The sequence below is a fragment of the Petaurus breviceps genome, unplaced genomic scaffold, assembly GCF_028583685.1.
Source record: "Petaurus breviceps papuanus isolate PSGF00001 unplaced genomic scaffold, PetGlider_PUasm1.0 90752, whole genome shotgun sequence".
NCBI classification, from domain to species: Eukaryota; Metazoa; Chordata; class Mammalia; order Diprotodontia; family Petauridae; genus Petaurus; species Petaurus breviceps.
In genome coordinates, this window is record NW_027187336.1 from 10,093,122 (window position 1) to 10,116,445 (window position 23,324).

At 37.8% G+C, this 23,324-nt stretch overlaps 1 protein-coding gene across 11 annotated transcripts in view; it reads left to right on the forward strand.

Annotated features, from left to right (window-relative positions):
• Nucleotides 1–23,324, forward strand: part of MGAT5 (alpha-1,6-mannosylglycoprotein 6-beta-N-acetylglucosaminyltransferase) — a 397,474-nt gene that overhangs the window by 225,487 nt on the left and 148,663 nt on the right. For all 11 annotated transcript variants that reach the window (XM_069067800.1, XM_069067805.1, XM_069067798.1 and 8 more), the window contains 2 exons: nt 6,671–6,747; nt 7,716–7,805. In XM_069067800.1, coding sequence (XP_068923901.1) covers nt 6,671–6,747; nt 7,716–7,805 — 167 coding nt within the window. The remainder of the gene's footprint in view (nt 1–6,670; nt 6,748–7,715; nt 7,806–23,324) is intronic.

Genomic DNA, 23,324 nt, shown 5'->3' on the forward strand with positions numbered 1-23,324 from the left:
CCTTATTTGTCCCTGTAACCTCTCAAGTACCCCATTTCCATTCCTTACCTCCATCCGCAAGTAAGAAAACCAAAGCTAGAAATATGTCCAAAGCTGGGGTTGTTTATTTTTTGTTTTGTGTCATAGGCTTTGCTGGCAGTCTGGTGAAGCCTATGGACCCCTTTCCAGACTAATAATTTTTAAATGAATAAAATAAAATACATTTTATTCCAAAGGAAACAATTGTGTTGAAAACCACAAAATATTAAAAGTTCCAAATTCATGATTCCCCAGAGACCTATCCACAGACCAAGTATAGACTACCCACTGTAGAAAACGAAAGGCTCAGAAAGGCTAAGTGGCACAGTGAATAGAGCACTGGCCCTGGAGTCAGGAGGACCTGAGTTCAAATGTGGTCAGACATATAACACTTACTAACAATAATGACTCTCCATTTGTACATTTTGGGCACTGAGTCTTTTGTTCCTGCTCTTACTTATTGCTATAGAGCCCTCACTACCTCTTGAACTCTTTAGTGGCAGGAAATGTACCTATTTCCCTTGCTCCAACCACCTCATTGTCCCTATGGCACTTGCAGGCAACTTTTTCACACCTGACCAGTGTAGCGCCAATGTAATATTTACAGTGCCCACGATCATGATAAAGACCATGACTGTAAGTATTACATGACGTTCAATAGCAAAATATACCAAACTCTCCAGATAGAGGATAGAACTGAAACATTTATTTAGACACCAGAAAACTGAATTCCAAAACCAGTAAGCTGATTCCATCATAGTACCAAAGATATTCAGAAGCCATAATAATGCTGAGAGCCACAGCATCCTTCAGCCTCCCCACAAACCAATACAAGATCAATATCGACTCACAAGCCTATCTGACTCCTTGCCTGAGCTCCTTTGTCCCCCACCATCTGGCTAACTGTGACTACAAGCTTCCTGTGGGCTCTGCTTCCCTTCAGCAAACTCTTCCCACCATAGGCTCCATGTGACTACATTCAGCCTATCAGGGGGCAGAGTTTATCTTCACAGCAGGGAAGCTTTCTGTGGGCTCTGCTGCACCCTTCAGCAAATTCTCTCCAACACAGGCTCCATGTGATTACATTCAGCCTAGTAAGGGGCAGAGTTCACTTTCAAAGCAGGGGAGGTCTTTAAACTCACCCCTATGTCTATTAAGGGGCAGGGAAGATCTTCAAATTCCCATTCCCATTACAATCTGCCAGACACAGCTGTGAACATACCCATAAGAATCATGATGGAGGTGAGGTTTGCTAGAAAAAAGGAGAAGAGTTGGAAGATTTGAGCTGGTACAGAGAGGATGGGATAGAGAAGAGAATGTGAAACTAGGAAATAAGGGACAAGAAAAGGCTGTAAGACTTGTCTGTTTCCTTTTGTCCCTTAGGTCATGATTGAATACCCCCTTTCCTACTTGAGAGAGATATCCTAGGATCTTTAGACAGAGCAGGAAGGGACCTTCAAGATCAGCTCATCCAACCTTCACATTTCATAGAAGAGAAAACCTAGTTAGGTAAATGACTTCAAAAATCCCACCAACACTAGAGTCAGAATTCAACCTAGGTCCTCTGACTCCCAAAGCAGTATTCTTTTCATTGCATCACCTTGCCTTCCCAAGGAAAGGCACTTAAATGATGGCATCTAGTCTGCACTATGGCAGACTCACCCCAGCTGTCCTCTCAAGTATGCGTCTGACTGTGTGACTCTATACACATTCATTGTTGGAAGACCTCTTAAAACCAACTCTTGTCCATCTATGTGCATGCTTTTTTAGTAAAAAATAAAAATCTATATCTTTTCTATCCTGGACTCCTCTAGGTGTTTCTCAGACTCGCTGATTTCTCCTGCCTGAAACCGAGCCTTTGGAAGGGCATTTTCTATTCAGACCTCATGAGTGTGTGACTAAACAGATGACAGAAAATCTATTGAGGACTAATGAATCTCTAGAGAAAGTCTCATTGAATTAGGCAAAAAACTGTCTGTTTAAGCAATAAGAAAACCTTGAGCTAATTGATGTCATAACATGAACTTTGGAGTTTCTCAGACCTACTACTGTTATAGTCATATAGGAAGATCCAGACTGAAGATCAAAGAAGATAGCACTTCATTGTTTCAGATGGTACTTCCCTGGAGCTTTGATCTGAGAATTGGAAGACCTGGGTACAAATTCTGCCTCTGTCATGGCTTGTGTCACCTTGGTCAAATCATTTAACTATCCTGGGCCCATATACTTGGGCCTTTCTACCCAGAAATAAATGACTCTATAAACTTAAATTGACTTTCTTAATGGAAATTCATTATTAGTCCTAGAATCTCTTAGCATACTATCCTCAAGGTTTGTGTAACATAAGTTTCTTCCAGGCTTCATGATAGACTATTCAAATAGACTATGGACAGAGATGAACTAGCCTGCCAGCCACGTGCACCCTAGTCCCTGATGAATTTAATGATTTCACCATGTTATGTAGTTATTCCTGCCTTTAGCCATATCCTAGTACTAACATTTTTTCACAGTAGAAAATGCTAGAGACTGCAAAAAACATTATTAGAAATATGGGAGGGCTTTTTTAAAAGCAGTAACAACCACTGTCAACATCCACAGCAACTACTAACAGAAACTACCACTACCACCAACCAATACTTACAACCATGACCACCACCTCTTCCCCAGTTTACATTCTTTAGACTTGGTCTGATTTCTTCTGGTCCCAAAGCCTTTGTTTAATTTGTAAAAGCAGTAACAATGCTTATTTGGTACCAGGGTTTTATCTTTCTTTCCTTTTTCAAAAGGGGGCAGATGGGAGGGAGAGAAAATCAATTTTTGTTAATTAAAAAATTGTATTTTTTTAAATCAAATTATATTTCTTTTGCAAAATCAGAAGGCAAACTGATAATGGTGGTGGTGTTGGTAGTGGTAGTAATCACAGTAATAATTATTTATGCTTGCCTAGTACTGATTTTTCTTTGGTGAAGTTCTAAACACCTTTTATGGCTTCTGTATTATTGTTAAATAACTTGATGCACCTTACCTGGGCTGAGTATGGTTGTTGTTTTTTTTTTCTTTAAGCGTATTTCTAAAAGAATGACTTTGGCAAGGTTGTGTCTACAAAACAGGGAAGAAGCTCCTGAGGGACTGACTACCCTTCCATGAATAATAGGGATATTTAAAAAGTAATTCTGAGAAATATGAACATTTTATTAAAAGTAAAAATTTACTGGGTTGATGGGAAAGGAAAAAAAGATAAAAGTTGTGAATTTGTAAGATAAAAGTTGCCTGGTATTTCCAAAAGAATTGGTGTCTCAACTTCCATTGGAGACATAATAATTTCAGTGCTACTGTATCATTATGATCTGGGTTTCACGTAGGATCATAGGTTTTAGAGCTGGTAGAGAGCTAGAGAATTCATACAGGGCAAGTGCTCACATGGTGTTCAGAATAAGCAACACAAAGACACTCTCAAAGTTTCTCTTAAGAACTTTGGAATTGATTGTGTGATGTGGGAGACACTGGCACAGGACCACCCAACATGGCGTGTCCACATCAGAAAAGGTGCTGTGCTCTGTGAGCAAAACAGAATTGAAATAACTCAAAAGAAATACAAGATTTGTAAATCTTTGAGAATTCAAGAATCCACTTGATATGTTCACATGGACTGTTTGTGCCCAACCTGTGGTAAAGCATTCCAAGCTCACATTGATCTGATCAGCCACAGTCAGATGCATTGCAACTTGACTTTAACATAGTGTTGTCATTTTGGTCCTCCTTGAGAACAAAGGACAACAACCAACCACAAATTATTATGATCTGAGTTTCAAGTAGGATCATAGGATTTAGAGCTGGCAAAGACCTTCAGAGACCATCTCTTTCACAGACACACCTACTTCTTCATTGTACAGAGGAGAAAACATTTCCAGTAAGGCTAAGAGATACAAATTAACTAGGATTAATTATATTTTTGGTCCAGACCTATGATTTTATTGTTATAGGGAGCTCTTAAGTGAGGAGACCCTCTCTACTAATGAAGAACTTCTTCAATTTATAATCTCAGAAAAGATGCCTGGGACACTGAGATCCTATCTATTGTAAGTGATATTTGAACCCAGGTTCATTCTGATTCTGAAGTCAGGCTCTCTATCCACTTCTCCATACTTCTTCTTTAAAATATGAGTTTTCATACTTTACTATCTATAACACTAAATACTTACATCAATAAAATAGAGAAAGAACAGATCAATGAATTGGGCAAGCAAATTTAAAAAAAAACTATGAAAAGGACAAATTAAAAGTCCCTAATTAAACACCAGATTAGAAATCCTGAAAATCAAAGGAGAGATTAATAAAATTGAGAGTGAGAAAACTATGGAACTAACAAATAAAGCTAAGAGCTGGTTTTGTTAAAAACAAGAGTAACAACAATAAAATAAATAAATCTTTGGTTAATTTGATTTAAAAAAATATCTATAATACTAATAAAATTAATTGAAAACAGACCACTACAAGAATTGCTCCAAAAAGACATATGTTATAGCTACCTCCCAAATGCTAAACTTGATATACCAAAGGAGCCTATTGGTAGGGTTATCATGTGACACTAGCCTTTGTTTAGCAATAATAACAAAATCCTGCCAGCCCCCTTTTAATATTTTTAATCAAAGATACCTGTGTCATGTGTACAAATTCTCATGATTTTAGAGATGAAAAAGAAGGCATATGGGTTAGTAGTTATTGCTATCCTTTTTTGTATAGTAATATCCATGATTTTTTCTAGCTATTCATTATTTCCCCTTCTTTCAGATATCTTTAAATTTGTTCTCTTCATACCCCCCAAATTGAGTCTTTCCAGCATAGACCTTGTTCTGTGAATACTTGGCATAATCCAGCAATTTCTCCTGTCTTGGTTTTCATCATACTACTTCCTCATATAGCATGTTCGTAACTATGATATTAGAATCTACCATCATTGATGGAGTAGATAATATGTACTAGAAATCACGACAGATCTTTTCCATTTGTTCCCATCCTGGTTCCTGGTTTAAGCCAAGATTATAAATTCTTTTCCCTCCTCCCCTAAATATTACCACTTCTCAGTTTTATGAGGAGACATTGCTCAACAACTTGCTATATATATATTTTAAAAGAACTGAGCCTTTCATCTTCTGTGCTAACCATTACAGACTCAAAATGATTTCATTTTGATCTGTGCTTCAAGTTAAAAAAAAAGTTGAGTTTTTACAGTCATTCAATATGATTTCAGTTACATATACTTCTGAACTTTCTTTGAGGTGATATGTTATAGCAGCAAGCACCCCAGCATCCCTAGGGTGGCTGCCCACACAGGTTCTTAGATCTGCTTTTCTAAAGGAAAGCAACTCAAAATGGGTTAACAATCTTGCTTTAATCAAACATCTGTCATTTACCTAGTTCAGGGGGAAAAGATCAACACCCCGAACTTCAGAGAATACAGAGGTTACAGGCAAATGACAAATACAGAGAAACGTTAGCAGACAGGCTTCCAGCTGCCTGACCATTACATCCATACCTAGTCAGTTACCAGAGAGGGAAGCATCAGCATCTGGGTTTCAAAGCTGGGGGGCTCAACAGCTGCCCAGAGTCTCATCTGGTCAAATCACACAACTCTTCTCAAAGTGAGCCCCAAAACAAAGCCTTACATCGGAATGTCCAATCCTCTTGACCCACTGCCCAATCACAGAGCACCAAGGTGTGGACATTCCTGAAAACCAAGCCTCCAGCTATAGGCACCAGGTGCACTTAAGCCTATTAGGGAGCAGAGTATATTTTCAAATCAAGGAAGGTTTTCAGAGTCACTTAAGCTATCAAAGAGCCTAGGGGCAGGGAAGATCTTAAATATCCATTCCCATAACAAATGGATTCTTTATCATGAGAGTACAATACTTATCTGTTTATTCTCAATTCTCTTTATGACCCTTACTACCCCTGGACAATTCTACTCCTTGCCCTTGGTCAATCACTTCTTTTTCACACCCTCAATCTGACCTGGAAGCAGAGTTCATGTTGGAATTGTTAAAGTTCAATACTTCATAAAGTTCTGCACATTTTAATTGATCATCAATACTAAAGCTTTTGACATATGTTCTCTTTTGACCCTTTTGGTACTCCTATAAAACAAGGTGGTGACAAATATCATTATTCCCGCTTAAGAAATGGGGAAACTAAGGCAAATAGATTTACTGAAATGTTGAAACACAAATATCTATTGGCTTTTAGCTATTTCTCCATAGTGCAAAGACAGACTGTATGGTGGAAAGAATGCTAGTCTTAAAGTTTGTAAGGGCCTAGTTTGCAATCCTACTTTTGGTGTTCAATAGTTGTGTGACTATAAGCAAATGCCTTCACTTCTGTTTCCTTACCTGTAAAATGGGGATAGTAATACTTCAATTCCCTAACTCATAAGGTAGTTGTAAGAGTCAAATGAGATAATGTATGCAGAGTGCTTTGCAAGCCATAAAACTCTACATAAATGTCAATTGTTATTAATTATTATTGTTGTTGGAGATTTATAATGACTTGTCAACTTTGCAGTTTCTCTCAGAATTCAAAGCCAGCCTGTGTGGATTTATACCTGCTACAAGCTTTTATTACTCATGATATTTTTGTCTTTTTTTTTTCTCCATAGATATCATTAATGGAGCTCAAGAAAAATGTGAATTGCCTCCTATGGATGGCTTCCCACACTGCGAAGGGAAAATCAAGGTAAAACAAGATGGTGCCCCTTCAGTAGGCGTCCATGCCTTGGATGTCTAACTATATTTGTCCTTTCCTCTTCCCCAATAAAAGAAGATTATGGGGTTCATTTCCATTAATAAAGGTAGAACTCTATATACTTGTGAACCTCAATATCTTAGGGAACTTTTGCAGCCTTGATGCTCATGTATTTTGTTGAGGATGCTAGCTAGTCAAGCCAGAGAGAAGGAGCTCCTCCTTCACACCTGGATCTATATCTTGGAAACTTTTTCAAGATGTACTGACAGAGGTATTGTTATAATCAGTGCCCAGGGCCCTTTATAGAAAGTCTCTGGTTCTTGAATTTAAATGTCACATTTCCATTTGTGCCTAAATATTTAGAAGGCCCTAAGGGGTCATTTGAGTGTATCTTCAATAGCCATTAAAAAAAATGTTTTTCATGTCCCAAATCTGGGAAAATGATTCTTCAAGAAAAGCAGGGTTTGGGAGGTTTCAGAAAACTGAGCTGGTCATGGAATTAGGATTATGATATTAAATCCCAAGGATGTTTATATTATAGTCATTTGTGTCATCTCTGAATACTTTGGTGAAAACCCTAGCTGGTTGGGGAGGCAAGGTTAGTAGTTCAGCATCCCTAGAAGGTAGGCACTTAATAAATTTGTTGATTGAGAAGGGTTTTTTGTTTGTTTGTTTGAACCCATACCATTTCAGGTTCAGTTTTCTGGTTTTTCACCATTTCAGGTATAAACAACTCTGCCAAGCCAGATACAAACCAGTGTTGAATTCTTATTACTCAAACACTGTGTTTTCTGTCCTCTGTAGTTGGAGCTCAGTTTACTCCCTGTGCTCTTGTCCTCACACTTGAGTGGGTCAGCTGACCCTGATTCTCCTCTGATTTCCCTTTATCTCCTGGCAAATGTGCAGAAGTATTGCTAAAGGAACAACAATGATGTTTTCATTTGACTTTGTCTTTGCAGTGGATGAAAGATATGTGGAGAACAGATCCCTGCTACGCAAATTATGGTGTGGATGGATCCACGTGCTCTTTTTTTATTTACCTCAGTGAGGTCAGTACTGTATCTGGTGGCTCTGGGGCCAGGGTGTGGTACCTGTTTTCTCTGGTTGGGTTCTGAACTAGAATTAGTTTGGAATTTGTATTCATTTTCACTTGAATAGCCATGTTTTCCTCTTTTAGTCTCCCTTTCCTAATGCCATGCTAATAAGTTGGCACATAAGAAGTGAACTGGATATGGTTTTTACTTCCCTGTGTTGCCATATATACCATGAAATTTAAATATCACCTTCTTAGAGGAGCTTTAAGCACTTAGATTCAGAAAATTAGGAAATGTTAGAACTAGGGAGGGACCTCAGAGATCTTCTGATCCAGACCCTCTATCTTATTTTATTCCAAGTTTATTTCATTTTTGTCCTGGACTTGTAATGTCATTGGTGAAGGTAATTTCCTCTGTTGCTGGAGACTTGCAACTTTCCTATAATTTATAGTCCAAAAGAAATGCTGGGAACCGTTCAGAGACCAAATGATTTACCCAGCTTCCCAGGGCCAGCATATGTCACAGAAGGGATGTGAACCCAGATCTCCCTCACTTTGAGTTTACTCTGTATCAACTAACCTATGCTAATTTCCCCCCCTTCCAATTATACCTACAAAAACTAAGACTCAGAAGTATTTTAACCAAGTCCATAGAAGTAGGTAATGGCTGAGTCAGGACTAGTATACAAATAGCCTAGTTCCCAGTTTAGGATTCTCTCTGTTATTACCATCCTGCTTTTCTACCCAGACTATTATTTCTAATCATGTCATTTGTTAAAGGTCAGATTTATTATCCCCCTTTCATCACTAGGAAAACTAAGTCTTAAGGTGGAACCCTAAGGTCCAGGTCAAACAGGAATCTTGTCTAGGTTTTGTAATGTCTTACTCTATCTCATAGGGTAGCTGGGTGGCTTAGTAGATATAGAGTACAGGGTCTTAACTCAGGAAAACTCACCTTCCTGAGTTCAAATCTGGCCTTAGACATGTACTACTTACGTGACCCTGGGCAAGTCACTTTCCCCCCTTTACCTCAGTTTCCTCATCTATAAAATGAGTTGGAGAAGGAAATAACCCACTTCAGCCTCTTTGCCAAGAAAACCCCAAACGGGGTCACAAAGAGTCAGACACCACTGAAAATGATTCAACAACAACAATGTTCTATCTCATTCCTACTTCAAAGATTTATTCCCCTGAGCAAAGTCAGCTGACTACTTGGACAAGCTTTCAATTAATGTTACAGGAACTTGAATTCAGAGGATTTGTTAGCTACCAAGTTGGGTTTTTGCCCTGCCTCTCCCTCCCACTATTGTATCTTTGTTCACTCTTCAATTTGACTAATTGATATTAATAGCTCTCTAATCATTCTAGGCTAGAGGGAAATGCCTCTGTTTTTCATAAGGAATTGACAAGTCAACTGAATTTTATTATATTATTATATATTATACTTTTAAATAATTATATTATATTATATTTTATATTATAAATTATAATTATATAAATAATATAATATATAAAAATAAATAATAATATTATGTAAAATATAATATTATACTTTTTGCCCCACTTCTTCCTTAAGGAATTCATATTTCCTTTCTTCTGTGCCATGATGGAGGGGTCAGACTCTTCAATCTAGGGGCCAGTCTGGCTAATTATAGACTTTATAGCCCAGATTTCTGTCATTTTTGCCTGTGAGGGATGTCCTCACTTCAGCTTTTCCCTCTTTTTACCTTGGCCCATAATATAGTCAATCCTCAACTTTCACATGGTAATGTTCCTGGGGGGAAAAAAAGTTCCATGAAAGTAAAAAATGGGATATATAGGTATATTGAACCTATGGGAAATAGAAGGTTAAATTCCTGAGACCACCAAAAACTGTAATCTTTCACAAGAGATTGCTGAAAACACACTTTCCTGCATACAGTTCTTTATAACAAAATGTTAGTTCTGATAATATGCACTTTTCCTAACATGGTAACCAGGAAATAATCTATAAAATGCTGGGGAGAAGAGAGGTAAATGGGACTGGGAGGGACAGGGGCATTGATGTCAGAAGAACCCAGAGGTTAAAGAATGGAAAGGGGAAACCTGCCATCTCTAATTGGCCCTTTCAGTTCTGTGGTTGTTCCCCAGGAAGAGCACGTGGCTCAGGCTGAGTAACCTCTCCCCTTCAGCTTGGAAGTCCCTCTTCTTCCCCTACTTCTAGAGGTGGTGGCATGGGGAGGGAGGGAAAGGGCATGTGCTGCTCCATGCTGAGCCAGTTGGGATGCTTGAGTACCCTGCAGGAGCAACGGGGGAAGCAGAACAATGGCAAGAAGTGAGGGATGGTGGTATCCACAAAGTCACTTTTCTATTTTTTTTTTTCAACTTTCTCATTGAACACTTGGTAAATTACATTGGAACTCTCAGGAGTGGATTCACAAACACTTTTACAAATACTTCCCTCTGTTTTGTGGATAGAAAGTTCTGTGTGTCGCACATAAACATAAGTAGTCTTATTTTTCCTCCTTGAGCATAGCCTCCAGTGTGTGTGGTTGCCAATGTAAAAGTAAAATGAAGTTACTAATAAAATTGGCAAATGCTTGAAGTGCTTGAAGCTAAATGGCTGAATGTTGAGGACTGACTGATTTTCCCCTTTAACATGGCACCCATTAGCCACAGACACTAGTAGTTACCATGACTCTAGAGCTAAGAATCATTGAAATGTCTGGAAGTTTCCAGTTTGACAGTCTGATTTTCCTGATTAACAGACTTTTGTCGATGGATTCCTACAGTATTTTTTTTTTCCAAATATGTTTCGGGCTTTGGTTTTCTAATATGTGTACCCTTCCATTTCCTTAAGAGTGTGGAGATACTGCTGTCATACTTTAGAATGCCTCTGGTCTCAGGAGAAGTCAATTATAAGCACCCTTTTCACCCTCTGGGAAAAACTTCATTATTGAATCTCATTTTCAAATTCTTCCTTTACCTTGTAGTTCCAGAATTTAGCCAGAACCCTACTCTACTGATTGACAAGCCTAGCTAATTTCATGCTCTTCTAAGGGCGCATATATTGCAATGTGTTTCTCCTAAGGTAAGGGAATTGTCAGCTCCTCCACTCAGTCCAAGTCCTAGAAGAATTAGCTTCTTGATTTAACTACCCCTCCCCCCAAAAAAAATTAGATGCAAGACACATCTATCTCCTTTACTGTGCTGCAAGTCATTTATATTTTTTCTACCTGTCTGTCTCCATAATACAAAGACACCAGATCAGAAATGGATACAATTTTATCAGTGGAAATAACACACAAAAAAAGATGCATCGTTCTCTACGTTGTTATTCCTTTCTAAGGATCAATCTCTAAGAGCTCTTTTTCCCCCCTCATTTTTTATCTCACATCATTCAGAAGGCTCCCCCAACAATGTCCTTTTGCACTCTTATATTGAATGAAGTTGTGACTTCCTTGTTATGCCAGTGCCTCTGTATCCAGGTACATGAAGTCTTCATATACCCTTCCTTTTACTCCAACAGAATGTCCCAATTCTCTGTCCCACATCTTCTTTTTATTGACTCCTTATATACTGATTCTTTCACTGATGCCTATGTCTTTGTCCCTTTCAACCTTAAAAAAAAATCTTCAGGGCGGCCAGGTAGCACAGCGAGTAAGAGCACCGGCTCCAGTGTTGAGACAGACCTGGAGATCGAATCCCAAGCTCAGACACTTAGCACCCACCCAGAAACACCTGGCCGTGTAACCTTGAGCAAGTTACTTAACCCCAATTGCTTAGGAGCGGCCAGGTGGCTCAGTGAGTAAGAGCACCGATTCCAGTGTTGGGACGACCTGGATCGAATCCTGGGCTCAGATACTCAGCACCACACTCAGAAATAACTGGCCGTGTAACCTTGAGCAAGTTACTTAACCCCAATTGCTTAAAAAAAAATCATTTGATTTTGCCATTTCTGCTGGATATTGCCCTATATCTCACCTTCCCTTTTTGACTAAACTCTTTGAGAAAGACTATCTACATTACATCTACACTAGATGCCTTCATCTTCTCTTCACTATCTTGTCTAAACCTGCACTTTGGCTCCTACTATTCAACTGAAACTTTCTCCAAAGTTGTCATTGATTGTTAATTTCCACATCTACTGGCCTTTTCTTAGCTCTCATCTTTCTTGATTCATCTTCAATGTTTCAAACTGTAGATCATTTTTGTCAGGGATGCTCCCTCCTCCATAGTTTTTCATGATGTCGCTACCTACTAGTTATCCTCCCACCTCTCTGACTACTTGGCCTTCTCTTAGGATTCTTCATCCCTGCCCCACCATCTGTGGATGTCCCCAAAGGTTTCCTCCTGGGCCCTCTTCTCTTTTCCTTCTACGTTATCTCATATGGTAATCTTACCAGCTCCCAGAAGTTAACATCTCCATGCAAATGATTCATACATCTCTATAGCCAGTCCAAGTGTTCCTCCCACAATATATTTTGCATCACCTTTTAGACACCTCCAACTGAATGCCCTGTAGGAATCTCAAGCTGTACATAGCTAAAACAGTACTGATTATTTCCTCTCTCCCCTACTCCCATGCTCTACCTTCTTCTGCACTTCCTCATTTCTGTTGAGGATACCACCATCCTCCTGGACATCCAGGCTCTCAACCTAGTTATCACCGTTACTCTTACCCACCCCATAAATAGGCATTCTGTTGTCAGATCTTGTTATTTCAGCCATGACAACATACCTTATATATGTATTTCTCCTTGTTTCTACTCACAAAGTCACCACCCTAGGTTAGCTTTTATCACCTCCCTCCTGGACTTCTGGTCTTTCTCTCTGCCTTAAGTTCTCCCCAATTCAATCCATCTTTCACTCAGCTGACAAAGTAGTTTTCTTAATGCTCATATCTTACCATACTACATCCTCTCACTCCCCAATTAATAAACTCCTCTGGTTCTTTATTATGTCTAAGCTCAAATATCCCTCTGATTGACCTTTAACGTTCTTCACAACCTGGTGCCTCCCTCCCTTTCTTGTGTTCTTACACTTTTCTCTCATTCATGTTCTCTATTATCCAACTATACTTGCCTACTAGATATCCCTCCTACATAACTCTCCTTTGGTTTCTTTGCCTTTACACTATTACCCATACCTGGAATGCACTTGTTCCTCACATCTGTCTTTTCATTTTCCCTGACTACTTTCAACATTTAACTCAAATCCCACCTTCTGCAGGACATTCCTGGTCCCCCAGTGGTTAGTGCCTTCCTTCAGACTCTCCATCTACGTTTTTTGCATCTTGTATGTAGAATGTGAGTTTCTTGAAGGCAGGCGCTATTTTTGCCTTTCTTTGTAGCCCCAATGTCTAGAGCAGTGCCTGATATATAGTGTACTCTTAATAAATGACTGTTGAATGATGTCTGGTAAAAGACAATGAAAGTTTTAAGGAGTTTTAAAATATTTGGCCATATATAAGCTTTCCCTAGGCCTTATTTTTATGCAAACTTGATATCTGTGTCAGAGAAGATGTATAAATTAAGTTTAGAAGCAGGGAAATGGTTGGGAGCAGATTTAATTCTATTCCTTTATTTCTAAATTCAAGTAGTCCTTTAAGAATACTTCCTTCTCTTTTACTTTCTCCTTAAATCCAAGGTCTGGTTAAAGGGGAGAAAGAAATAACAATGCAGTTTGGTGACTATTCAGGGTCCTTTGTTTTCACCACCTTAAATTCCAATATGGTTATTGTAGTATGGGTAGGATGGTGGTAAAGAAGGCAAGTTAACAAATGTATCAAGCATCTACAATGTGCAGGCACTATACTAATCCTGGGGGGATACAATGAAAAGTCAAAACAGTCCTTGCCCTCAAGGAGCTTATAATATAACAGTGGAGACAGTATGCACTTGAGAGTAAAAAACAAGATATACAGTGGATTGATTGGAGAAAAGGCATTCTAACCCCAGAGAGAAGGCACAAGCATCAAGGGCAATTGTGAAAGCCTTCTTTCAAAAGTTTAGATTTTAGCTGAGACTTGAAAAAAGCCAGGGATGAGAGGAGATAGAGAGGATTCCAGAAATGGGATTTAGCTAGTGAAAGTGCAAAGAGAAGACCAGAATAGAGAAAAATCAGTCAGGAGAAATTCAAATGGGGTTTCTGAGGTTAAAACAATTCCCTTGTTTCTGCTCATCAGGATCAGTGATACTGTAATATAGAATATAATATGTATAGAATATAATGTAAAGACTTATTATATTAAGGCAATAAAGCTGAATGCTCCAACCATTAAAAAAATGAATACAAAACCACTGAAATAGTGAAATTTTAGTGACTTAATTAAGGTTAGAATAGCATGTGAGCAGCAGCTTTCATTTCATAGCTGATTTATTTCCATGGGAAAAACCATAGAGTTCAGGTAGTATTCTGATCTGCAGGGAAGATGCTGCTAGTTTACTATGATAGGTACCTTCAGAGTTATCCTTGACTCTTCCCTCTCACCATTCCTCATTCAATTACCAAGGTTTTTAAATCAATTGACACATCTCTGGAATCCACCCTCTTTCCCCCATTCACATGGCCACCACTCTCCTTCAGACTCTCATTATCTCCTTCCTGGACCATTATAATAATCTGATTTGTCTCCCTGCCTCTGGTCCATCCTCCAGTCAATCACTAAACATTTATTAAGCATTTTGTGCCAGGCACTGTGCTAAATGCTGGGGATACAAAATGAGGCAAAAGTCAGTCCTTGCCCTCAAGGAGCCTGAAATCTCAGTCCTTCCACACTGGTCTTCCTAAAACATTTACCTTTATTTGCCTTCATTTCTTTCCAGATCTGGTTTTTTTTTTTAATATACCCTCTTATATACACTACACATCCTCTTACTATCTGGACTTCCCTGAACTCAACATCACATCTTTGTGCCTTTGGAAGGTGTCTCTTCCATATCCAGAATTCCCGCCCACCTCACTTCCACCCCAATCTCCCTCTGCCTTCTACCCTCAATTAATACTTTCTTTTCTGTTATATTGTATATACTGTTATCATGTATGTACTTCATACCTGTTGTACTATTCTCCACCCTCACCCCTCCCCAGGAAAATATTATCTATTTTAGGGTAGTTTGTATCTGTTTCATGTTTGTCTTTATACCTCCATGCATAGCACAAACTGCTCAGCACTGAATAGTCTGATAAATTGAATTGTTGATTCTGTGAAGGGAGTGGGGAAACTGGTGGCCCTAATGTTGAGTCTTTCAGGTACTCCAATGTTACCCTTTCCAGCTATTATATGCATCTCTTTGTCACTTCAGATGGCCTGGCTTTGAAGTCTACTCTGCCAGTGTCCTACCCTTAGGAATTATGGATATCTCTTTATTCTGCCCTGAACTCCTGTATATCTGTTGTCTCTTGTTTCTTCTGTAAGCTGCTTATGAGCTGGGACTGTCTTATTTTTTCTCTTTGTATTCCAGAGTTTAACTCAATTTTGTTGCATAATGAGTGCTTAATTCATTCATTTCAAAATGTAGTTGCTAGTAGTGTAACAGATGAATCTTTTGTCTAAAACATACATGCAATTTGAGTTCGGCTATTATAGCCTTGAAATGGAGCCAAATCATTCAGGGGGCAGCAGTGGAAAGAATACTGGATTTGGAGTTGGAGAACCTGGGTTCAAATTCTAGCTCTGACATTTGCTCTAGATGTTACCTAGAAAAATTCATTTATGTCAATCAACTTAATAAGCATTTATTAAGCACTTACTATATTCTATGCACCATACTAAGAGCTGAGTATACCAAGAACAGTAAAAGATAATCTTTGTTCTCAAGAAGCTTACATTTTACCATTTAGTCACACTGGCCCTTGGTTTCTTTTTTTTTTTAATTCCTCATACTGATCATTTTTTATTTTTTTAATATTCCTTTTTTTTATTATTTTTCAAATGCTTTAACTTCTGATTGACATCATTCATTTCCACCAGATTTTGAGTTACAAATTTTCTCCCCATTTTCCCCCTACCTACCACCCCAAAATAGCAGTCCCACAGGATATCCCCTCCTACAATCTGCTCTCTCCCATACCTTCTCCCATACCCACTTCAACTCTTCCAGTAGAGCGTGGTGGATCTCTATGCCCCAGTGCCTGTATATCTTATATCCCAATTACATGTAAAATAGTATTAATAATAGTATATATACATATTTTTGAACATTTGATTTTAAAACTTTTAATTCCAGATTCATTGCCTTCCTCCCTTGTCACCCACCCTTATTGGGAAGGAAACAATTCAGTATAGGTTGTACATGTGTAGCTAATGCAAAACATCAACATAGTAGATATATTGTAAAAGACTGACTATATTTCCCTCCCTCCTATCCCACTTCCCACTTATTCTATTCTCTACTTTGATCCTGTACCTTTTTTTCTTTTTTTTTTTTTTTTTTTTTTATATTATACCATTCAGTTTTTAAAAAAATTTTGTATCATATGTAATGTTATTTGGTAACGAGGCACTAAAACCAAATAATTCTTTGAACATGATCTTTTTTTTTTTTTTTTTTTTTTTTTACTTTCACATTATACATCAGTCAGGTTATAAAGACATATTGTAGCAGATGGAATGAAAAATGGTAAAGAGGACATAAAACCAAATAAGAGAAGGAAAAAGATCAGGTATTTTGCTTTCACCTGGATATAAACTCATTTCTTTCTAGTTCTTTCTGTGGATGCACATATTTCTCTCCATCATGAGTCTTTTGGGATTGACTTATATCACTGCATTTCTGAGAGGAGTCCAGTCTATCAAAGCTGGTCATCACACATACATTGTGTCTGTAATTGTGTACAAATTTCTCCTGGTTTTACTCTTCTCACTCAGCATCAGTTCGTATAAGCCTCTCCAGGTAAATATGAAGACCATCTGCTCCTCATTTCTTATAGCACAATAGTATTCCATAACATGCATATACTACAACTTGTTCAGCCATTCCCCAATTGATGGGCACCCCCTTAATTTCCAATTTTTTGCCACCACAAAAAGAGCTGCTAAAAACATTTTTTGTACATATGGGTCTTTCTCCCACTTCTATGATCTCTTTGGGATGTAACCCTAGGAGTGGTATTGCTGGATTAAAGGGTATGAAAGTATTTATAGCCCTTTGGGCATAATTCCAGATTGCTCTCCAGAAAGGCTGGATCAGTTCACAACTCCACCAGCAGTGCATTAGTGTTCCAATTTGCCCACATCCTCTCCAGCATTTATCATTTTCCTGTTTTGTCATCTTAGCCAATCTGACTGGTGAGATGTGGTACCTCAGAGTTGTTTTGATTTGCATTTCTCTAATCAATAGTGAATTAGAGCATTTCTTCATGTGCTTATAGATATCTTTAATTTCTTTCTCTGAAAACTGCCTGTTCATATCCTTTGACCATTTATCAATTGGGGAATGACTTGTATTCTTATAAATTTGACTCAATTCTCTGTATATTTTAGAAATGAGTCCTTTGTCAGAAACATAGGTTGTAAAGATTCTTTCCCAATTTCCCACCTCCCTCTTGATCTTGGTTACATTGGCTTTGTTTGTACAGAAGTTTTTCAATTTTATCTAGTCAAAATTATCCATTTTACATTTTATAATGTTCTATAATTCTTGTTTAGTCATAAAGTCTTTCCCTCTCCACAAGTCTGATAGGTAAACTATTCCTTGTTTTAGGAGACTGCTTACAGTATCAACCTTTATACCTAGATCATGCACCCATTTAGACTTGATTTTGGTATATGGTGTTAGATAATGGTCTATGCCCAGTTTCTGCCATACTATATTCCAGTTTTCCCAGCAGTTTTTGTCAAACAGTGAGTTCTTATCCCCAAAACCAGGGTCTGGGGCTTTATAAAACAATAGATTACTACAGTCATTGACTTCTGAATCTCGTGTGCATAATCTATTCCATTCATCCACTCCTCTATTCCTCAGCCAGTACCAAGTAGTTTTGATGACTGCTGCTTTATAATACAGATTGAAATCTGGTATAGCTAGTCCACCTTCCCTAACATTTCTTTTCATTAATTCCCTTGATATTCTGGACTGTTTATTTTTCTAAATGAATTTTGTTACTATTTTTTCTAGCTCTATAAAGTAGTTTTTTGGTAAATTAATTGGTATGGCACTAAATATATAATTTAATTTAGGTAAAATTGTCATTTTTATTATATTAGTTTGACCAAGCCATGAGCAATTGATATTTTTCCAATTAGTTAGATCTGACTTTATTCATGTGAAAAGTGTTTTGTAGTTGTGGTCATACAGGTCCTGTGTTTGTTTTGGCAAGTAGATTCCCAAATATGTTATAATGTCTACAGTAACTTTAAATGGGATTTCTCTTTCTATCTCTTGCTGTTGAATTTCATTGGAAATATATAGGAATGCTGAGGATTTATGTGGGTTTATTTTATATCCTGCAACTTTGCCAAATTTATTTATTGTCTCAAGTAGTTTTTTACTTGATTCTCTAGCATTCTCTAAATATATCATCATATCATCTGCAAAGAGTAATAGCTTGGTCTCTTCTTTGCCTAATTTGATTTCTTTTTCTTCTCTAATTGCTACTGCTAACATTTCTAGTACCAGATTGAATAAGAGGGGTGATAGTGGACACACTTGTTTTACCCCTGATCTTATGGGAAATGCTTCTAGCTTCTCCCCATTACATATAATACTTACTGATGGCTTTAAATAGATGCTACCTATTATTTTAAAGAAGGCTCCATTTATTCCTATACTTTCTAATGTTTTTAACAGGAATGTATGTTGTATTTTGTCAAAAGCCTTTTCTGCATCTATTGAGATGATTATGTGGTTTCTGGTAGTTTTATTGTTGATATGATCAATTATACTGATGGTTTTCCTAATATTAAACCATCCTTGCATTCCTGGAATAAATCCTACCTGATCAAAGTATATTATTCTTGAGATGAGCTGCTGTAGTCTTTTTGCTAGTATTTTATTTAGAATTTTTGCATCTATATTCGTGAGGGAGATTGGTCTATAATCTTCTTTCTCTGTTTAATCTCTTCCTGATTTAGGTATCAGTACCATATTTGTGTCATAAAAAGAATTTGGTAGGATGCCTTTACTAATTTTCCCAAATAGTTTTAGAGTATTGGAATCAATTGTTCTTTAAATGTTTGATAGAATTCACTAGTAAATCCATCTGGCCCTGGAGATTTTTTCCTAGGGAGCTGACTGATGGCTTGTTCAATTTCTTTTTCTGAGATGGGATTATTTAAGTAATTTACTTCCTCTTCAGTTAATCTGGGCAACTTGTATGTTTGTAAATATTCATCCATTTCCCTAAGATTGTCAAATTTATGTGTATACAATTGGAAAAAATAATTCCTAATTATTGTTTTGATTACCTCTTCATTGGAGGTAGATTCACCCTTTTCATTTTTGATACTCATAATTTGGTTTTCTTCTTTCTTTTTTTTTATCATATTGACTATGGGTCTATCAATTTTGTTGGTTTTTTCATAAAACCAGCTCTTGGTTTTATTTATTAATTCAATAGTTTTCTTAATTACAATTTTATTAATCTCTCCTTTGTTTTCCAATATTTCTACTTTGGTATTTAATTGGGGATTTTGAATTTGTTCTTTTTCTAGGTTTTTCAATTGCATGCCCAATTTGTTGAGCTCCCTTTTCTCTAATTTAATCATGTATGCACTCAGGGATATAAAACTTCCCCTAATAACTGCCTTCAATGCATCCCACAGATTTTGGTATGTTATCTCATTATCATTCTCTTGAATGAAATTACTGATTGTTTCTATAATTTCTTGTTTGACTCACTCATTCTTTAGGATTAAATTGTTTAATTTCCAATTAGTTTTTAGTCTGTCTTTCCCTGGCCCTTTATTGCATATAATTTTTATTGCATCATGATCTGAGACGGATGCATTTAATATTTCTGCCTTACTGCATAGAACTTTGAGGTGTTTATGCCCTAAAACGTGGTCAATTTTTGAGTATGTGCCATGGACCGCTGAGAAGAAAGTATATTCCTTTTTATCCCCATTCAGTTTTCTCCAGAGATCTATCATACCTATCCTCTCTAAGATCCTGTTCACCTCCTTAACTTCTTTCTTGTTTATTTTGAGGTTGGATTTATCAAGTTCAGAGAGGGGGAGATTAAGGCCTCCCACTAGTATAGTTTTGCTATCTATTTCTTCCTCTAATTCCTTTACCTTCTACTCTAGAAATTTGGATGCTATACCACTTGGTGCATATATGTTAAGTAATGATATTTCTTCATTCTTGATGGTGCCTTTTAACAGGATATAGTTTCCTTCCTTATCTCTTTTAATTAGGTCAATTTTTGCTTTATCTGAGATAAGGATTGCTACCCCTGCTTTTTTTAACTTTAGCTGAGGCATGATATATTTTACTCCAGCCTTTTACCTTTACCCTGTGTGTATCCCTCTGTTTCAGATGTGTTTCTTGTAAACAGCATATTGTAGGATTATGATTTCTAATCCATTCTGCTATCTGTCTCTGTTTTATGGGAGAGTTCATTCCATTCACATTTACAGTTATGATTGTTATCTGTTTCTTTCCCTCCATCCTATTCCTGCCTCTTTTAATGTTCATATTTTCCCCATCTTCTCCCTTCCCCCCTTAATAGTTTTCTTTTTGACCACCGCCTCCCTCAGTATTCCCTAATCAGCCCCCTCCCTTTTCCTCCCCTTTCCCCTTACTTCTTTCCCCCCTACAAACCACCCCAACCCCTTTTGTAGCCCTTTCCCCCTCCTACTGCCTGTAGGATATTTTTATACTTAATGAAGTATGTTATTTCTTCTTCGCATCAAGAGTGACAGGAACAAATCTCATTCAAAGCTCCTCTCCCTCCCCTCTTTCCCTCTAAAATGATAATTTTTGCATTTCTTCTCCATAGAGTCCTATGCTTAACTGGTTGTTATTCTCTCCTTGTACCAGAACCAATGAGGGAAAAGCTCATATGATTCCCATCTCCCTCCCTTCTTTTCCTCTGCTATACAGTTTTTATGCCTCTTTGTGTTGCATAATTTACCCTTTTCTACATCATTCATTCCCTTTCTTCCATTGCAGTCCCTTTGTAGCCCTTAATAAGTTTTTTTAAATCATCATTTTGTGTATTTCATACTCATACCCTCTACTTGTCTATAACCAGTTTGCTCTTATCAAATAGCAGGGTGTGTGTATATTTTTCTTATTTACCTTTCTAAGTCACTGTTGCATCTCTTAATTGGAAGTTGAATTTTCCATTGAGTTCTGGCTTTTTTTATCAAGAAGGTCTGGAACTCTGTTATATCATTGAATGACCATCTCTTTGCCTGGAAGAATATGCTCAGTCTTGCTGGGTATGTGAACTTGGTAACCCAAGTTCTTTTGCCTTCTGGAAAATTGTATTCCACTGCCTCCGATCTTTCAGTGTAGAGGCTGCCAAATCTTGTGCAATCCTCACTGTGGAACCTGGATATTTGAATTGTTTCTTTCTGGTTGCTTGAAGTATTTTCTCTTTTATCTGGTAGTTCTGGAGTTTGGCCACAACATTTCGAGGACTTTTCAGTTTGGGATCTCTTTCAGCAGGTGTCCGGTGGATTCTCTCGATTTCTATTTTACCCTCAGGTTCTAGTATCTCAGGGCAGTTTTCCTTAATGAGCTCTTGGAGAATGTTGTGCAGGCTCATTTTTTCATCATAATTTTCTGGTAGTCCTATGATTCTCAGATTATCTCTCCTGGATCTGTTTTCCAGGTCAGTTATTTTTTCTTTGAGGTATTTTACCTCTTTTTCTAATTTTTCATTCTTGATGTTTTGTTTGACTAATTTTTGGTTCCTCATAGAGTTATTTGTTTCCATTTGGTTGATTCTAGTTTTTAGGAAATCATTTTCCTTGGTTAATTTTTGGAGCTCCTTTTCCATATCATACACTTGTCTTTTTAGAGAGGTGTTTTCCTCATTATTATGTTTTTCTAATTCTGCTATTTTGGTTTTGAGAGAATTATTCATTTTGTCTTCTATCTCTCTCATTCAGTTTTCAAAGTCCTTTTGATCTCATCTAGGAGAGCCTTCTGTGCTTGGGACCCATTCCCTGTTGATGTTTCATCTGTGGGTGTGGAGTCCACATTGTCTCTCTCTGAGTTTGGTTCCTCCCTCTGAGGATAGTAGGACTCCAGAGTCTTTGTAGTCTTCTTTCTACCCATTTTGAGGCAGGGCCCCAGCCACACCCTTCCTCTAGGGATCCCAAGCCTTTACTGTAGAGGGTTTTGCCCTGGGGCAAGACTTACTATGTTTTCAGGGTCAGAAGGGGGGGGGGGGGAATTGGAGCCAGTGAGGTTCACTCTGTCATCCTGGTCTTTGGAGGTCCTGAAAGGGGCTTTTTTGTTTGTTTCTTTTAATTTCTGGACTATGAAGTGGTAGCTCCACGAGTGTTTGCTGTCCAGGACAGGGGCTCTTGTATTTGCTTCTTACCTTGTTCTTTCCAGTCCCAACCCTTTGGTGATAGGCCTGGTAGTGGCCCTTGTGGTTGGTGGGAAGACTTGCCCTCTGAGTTGACCAGGCCCCTTCCAGGCCTGATCCTGTACCTTTTTAAAAGTGGGTGCTTCCAACTTCCCTCCCTCCCAGCCTGCCCTCCTTTCCATCATCCCCCCTCTCATCCCCTTCCCTGCTACTCTCCTGTAGGGTGTGATACCCTATTTAGTATGTATTTCATTCTCTCCCCAAGCCAAATTCAATGAGAATAAGGTTGACCCATTCCCTTTTGCCTTCCTATTCTTCCCCTCCATTGTAACCATTTTCCCTTGCCTCTTCTATGTGAAATAGTTTACCCCTTTCTGTCTCTCCCCATCTCCTCTCATTATATTCCTCTCTCACCTCTTAATTTTACCTTTTAAATATCATCCCTTCCTATTAAATTGGTCCTGTGCCCTCTATCTATGTATACCAGTAAACATATATACACACATTCACATATGTATTCACACACCCATATCCCCTCTGATATAGACGTATATATTCCCTTCCACTATTTTCATACTGAGAAAAGTTTCATCAGTTACAATTATTGTTTTTCCATGTAGGAATGTTAATGGTTTAACTTTGATAAGTTCCTTATGATTTGTTTTCCCTGTTTGCCTTCTCATGCTTCTCTTGCTAGTATCTGAATGTCATATTTTCTATTCCATTTTGTTTTTTTTCAGCAAAAATGCTTCGAAGTCCTCTATTCCACTGAATGGCCATATTTTCCCCTGAAACATGATTCTCAGTTTTGCTGAGTAGGTGATTCTTGGTTTTAATCCCAGCTCCTATGACCTCTGGTATATCACATTCCAAGCACTTCAATGCCTTAGTGTAGAAGCTGCCAGATCCTGGGTTTTCCTGATTGTGTTTCCACAATATTAAAATTATTTCTTTCTGGCTGCTTGTAATATTCTCTCCTTGATCTGGGAACTCCAGAACCTGGCTATAATATTCTTAGGAGTTTTCCTTTTGGGATCTTTTTCAGGAGGTGATTGGTGGATTCTTT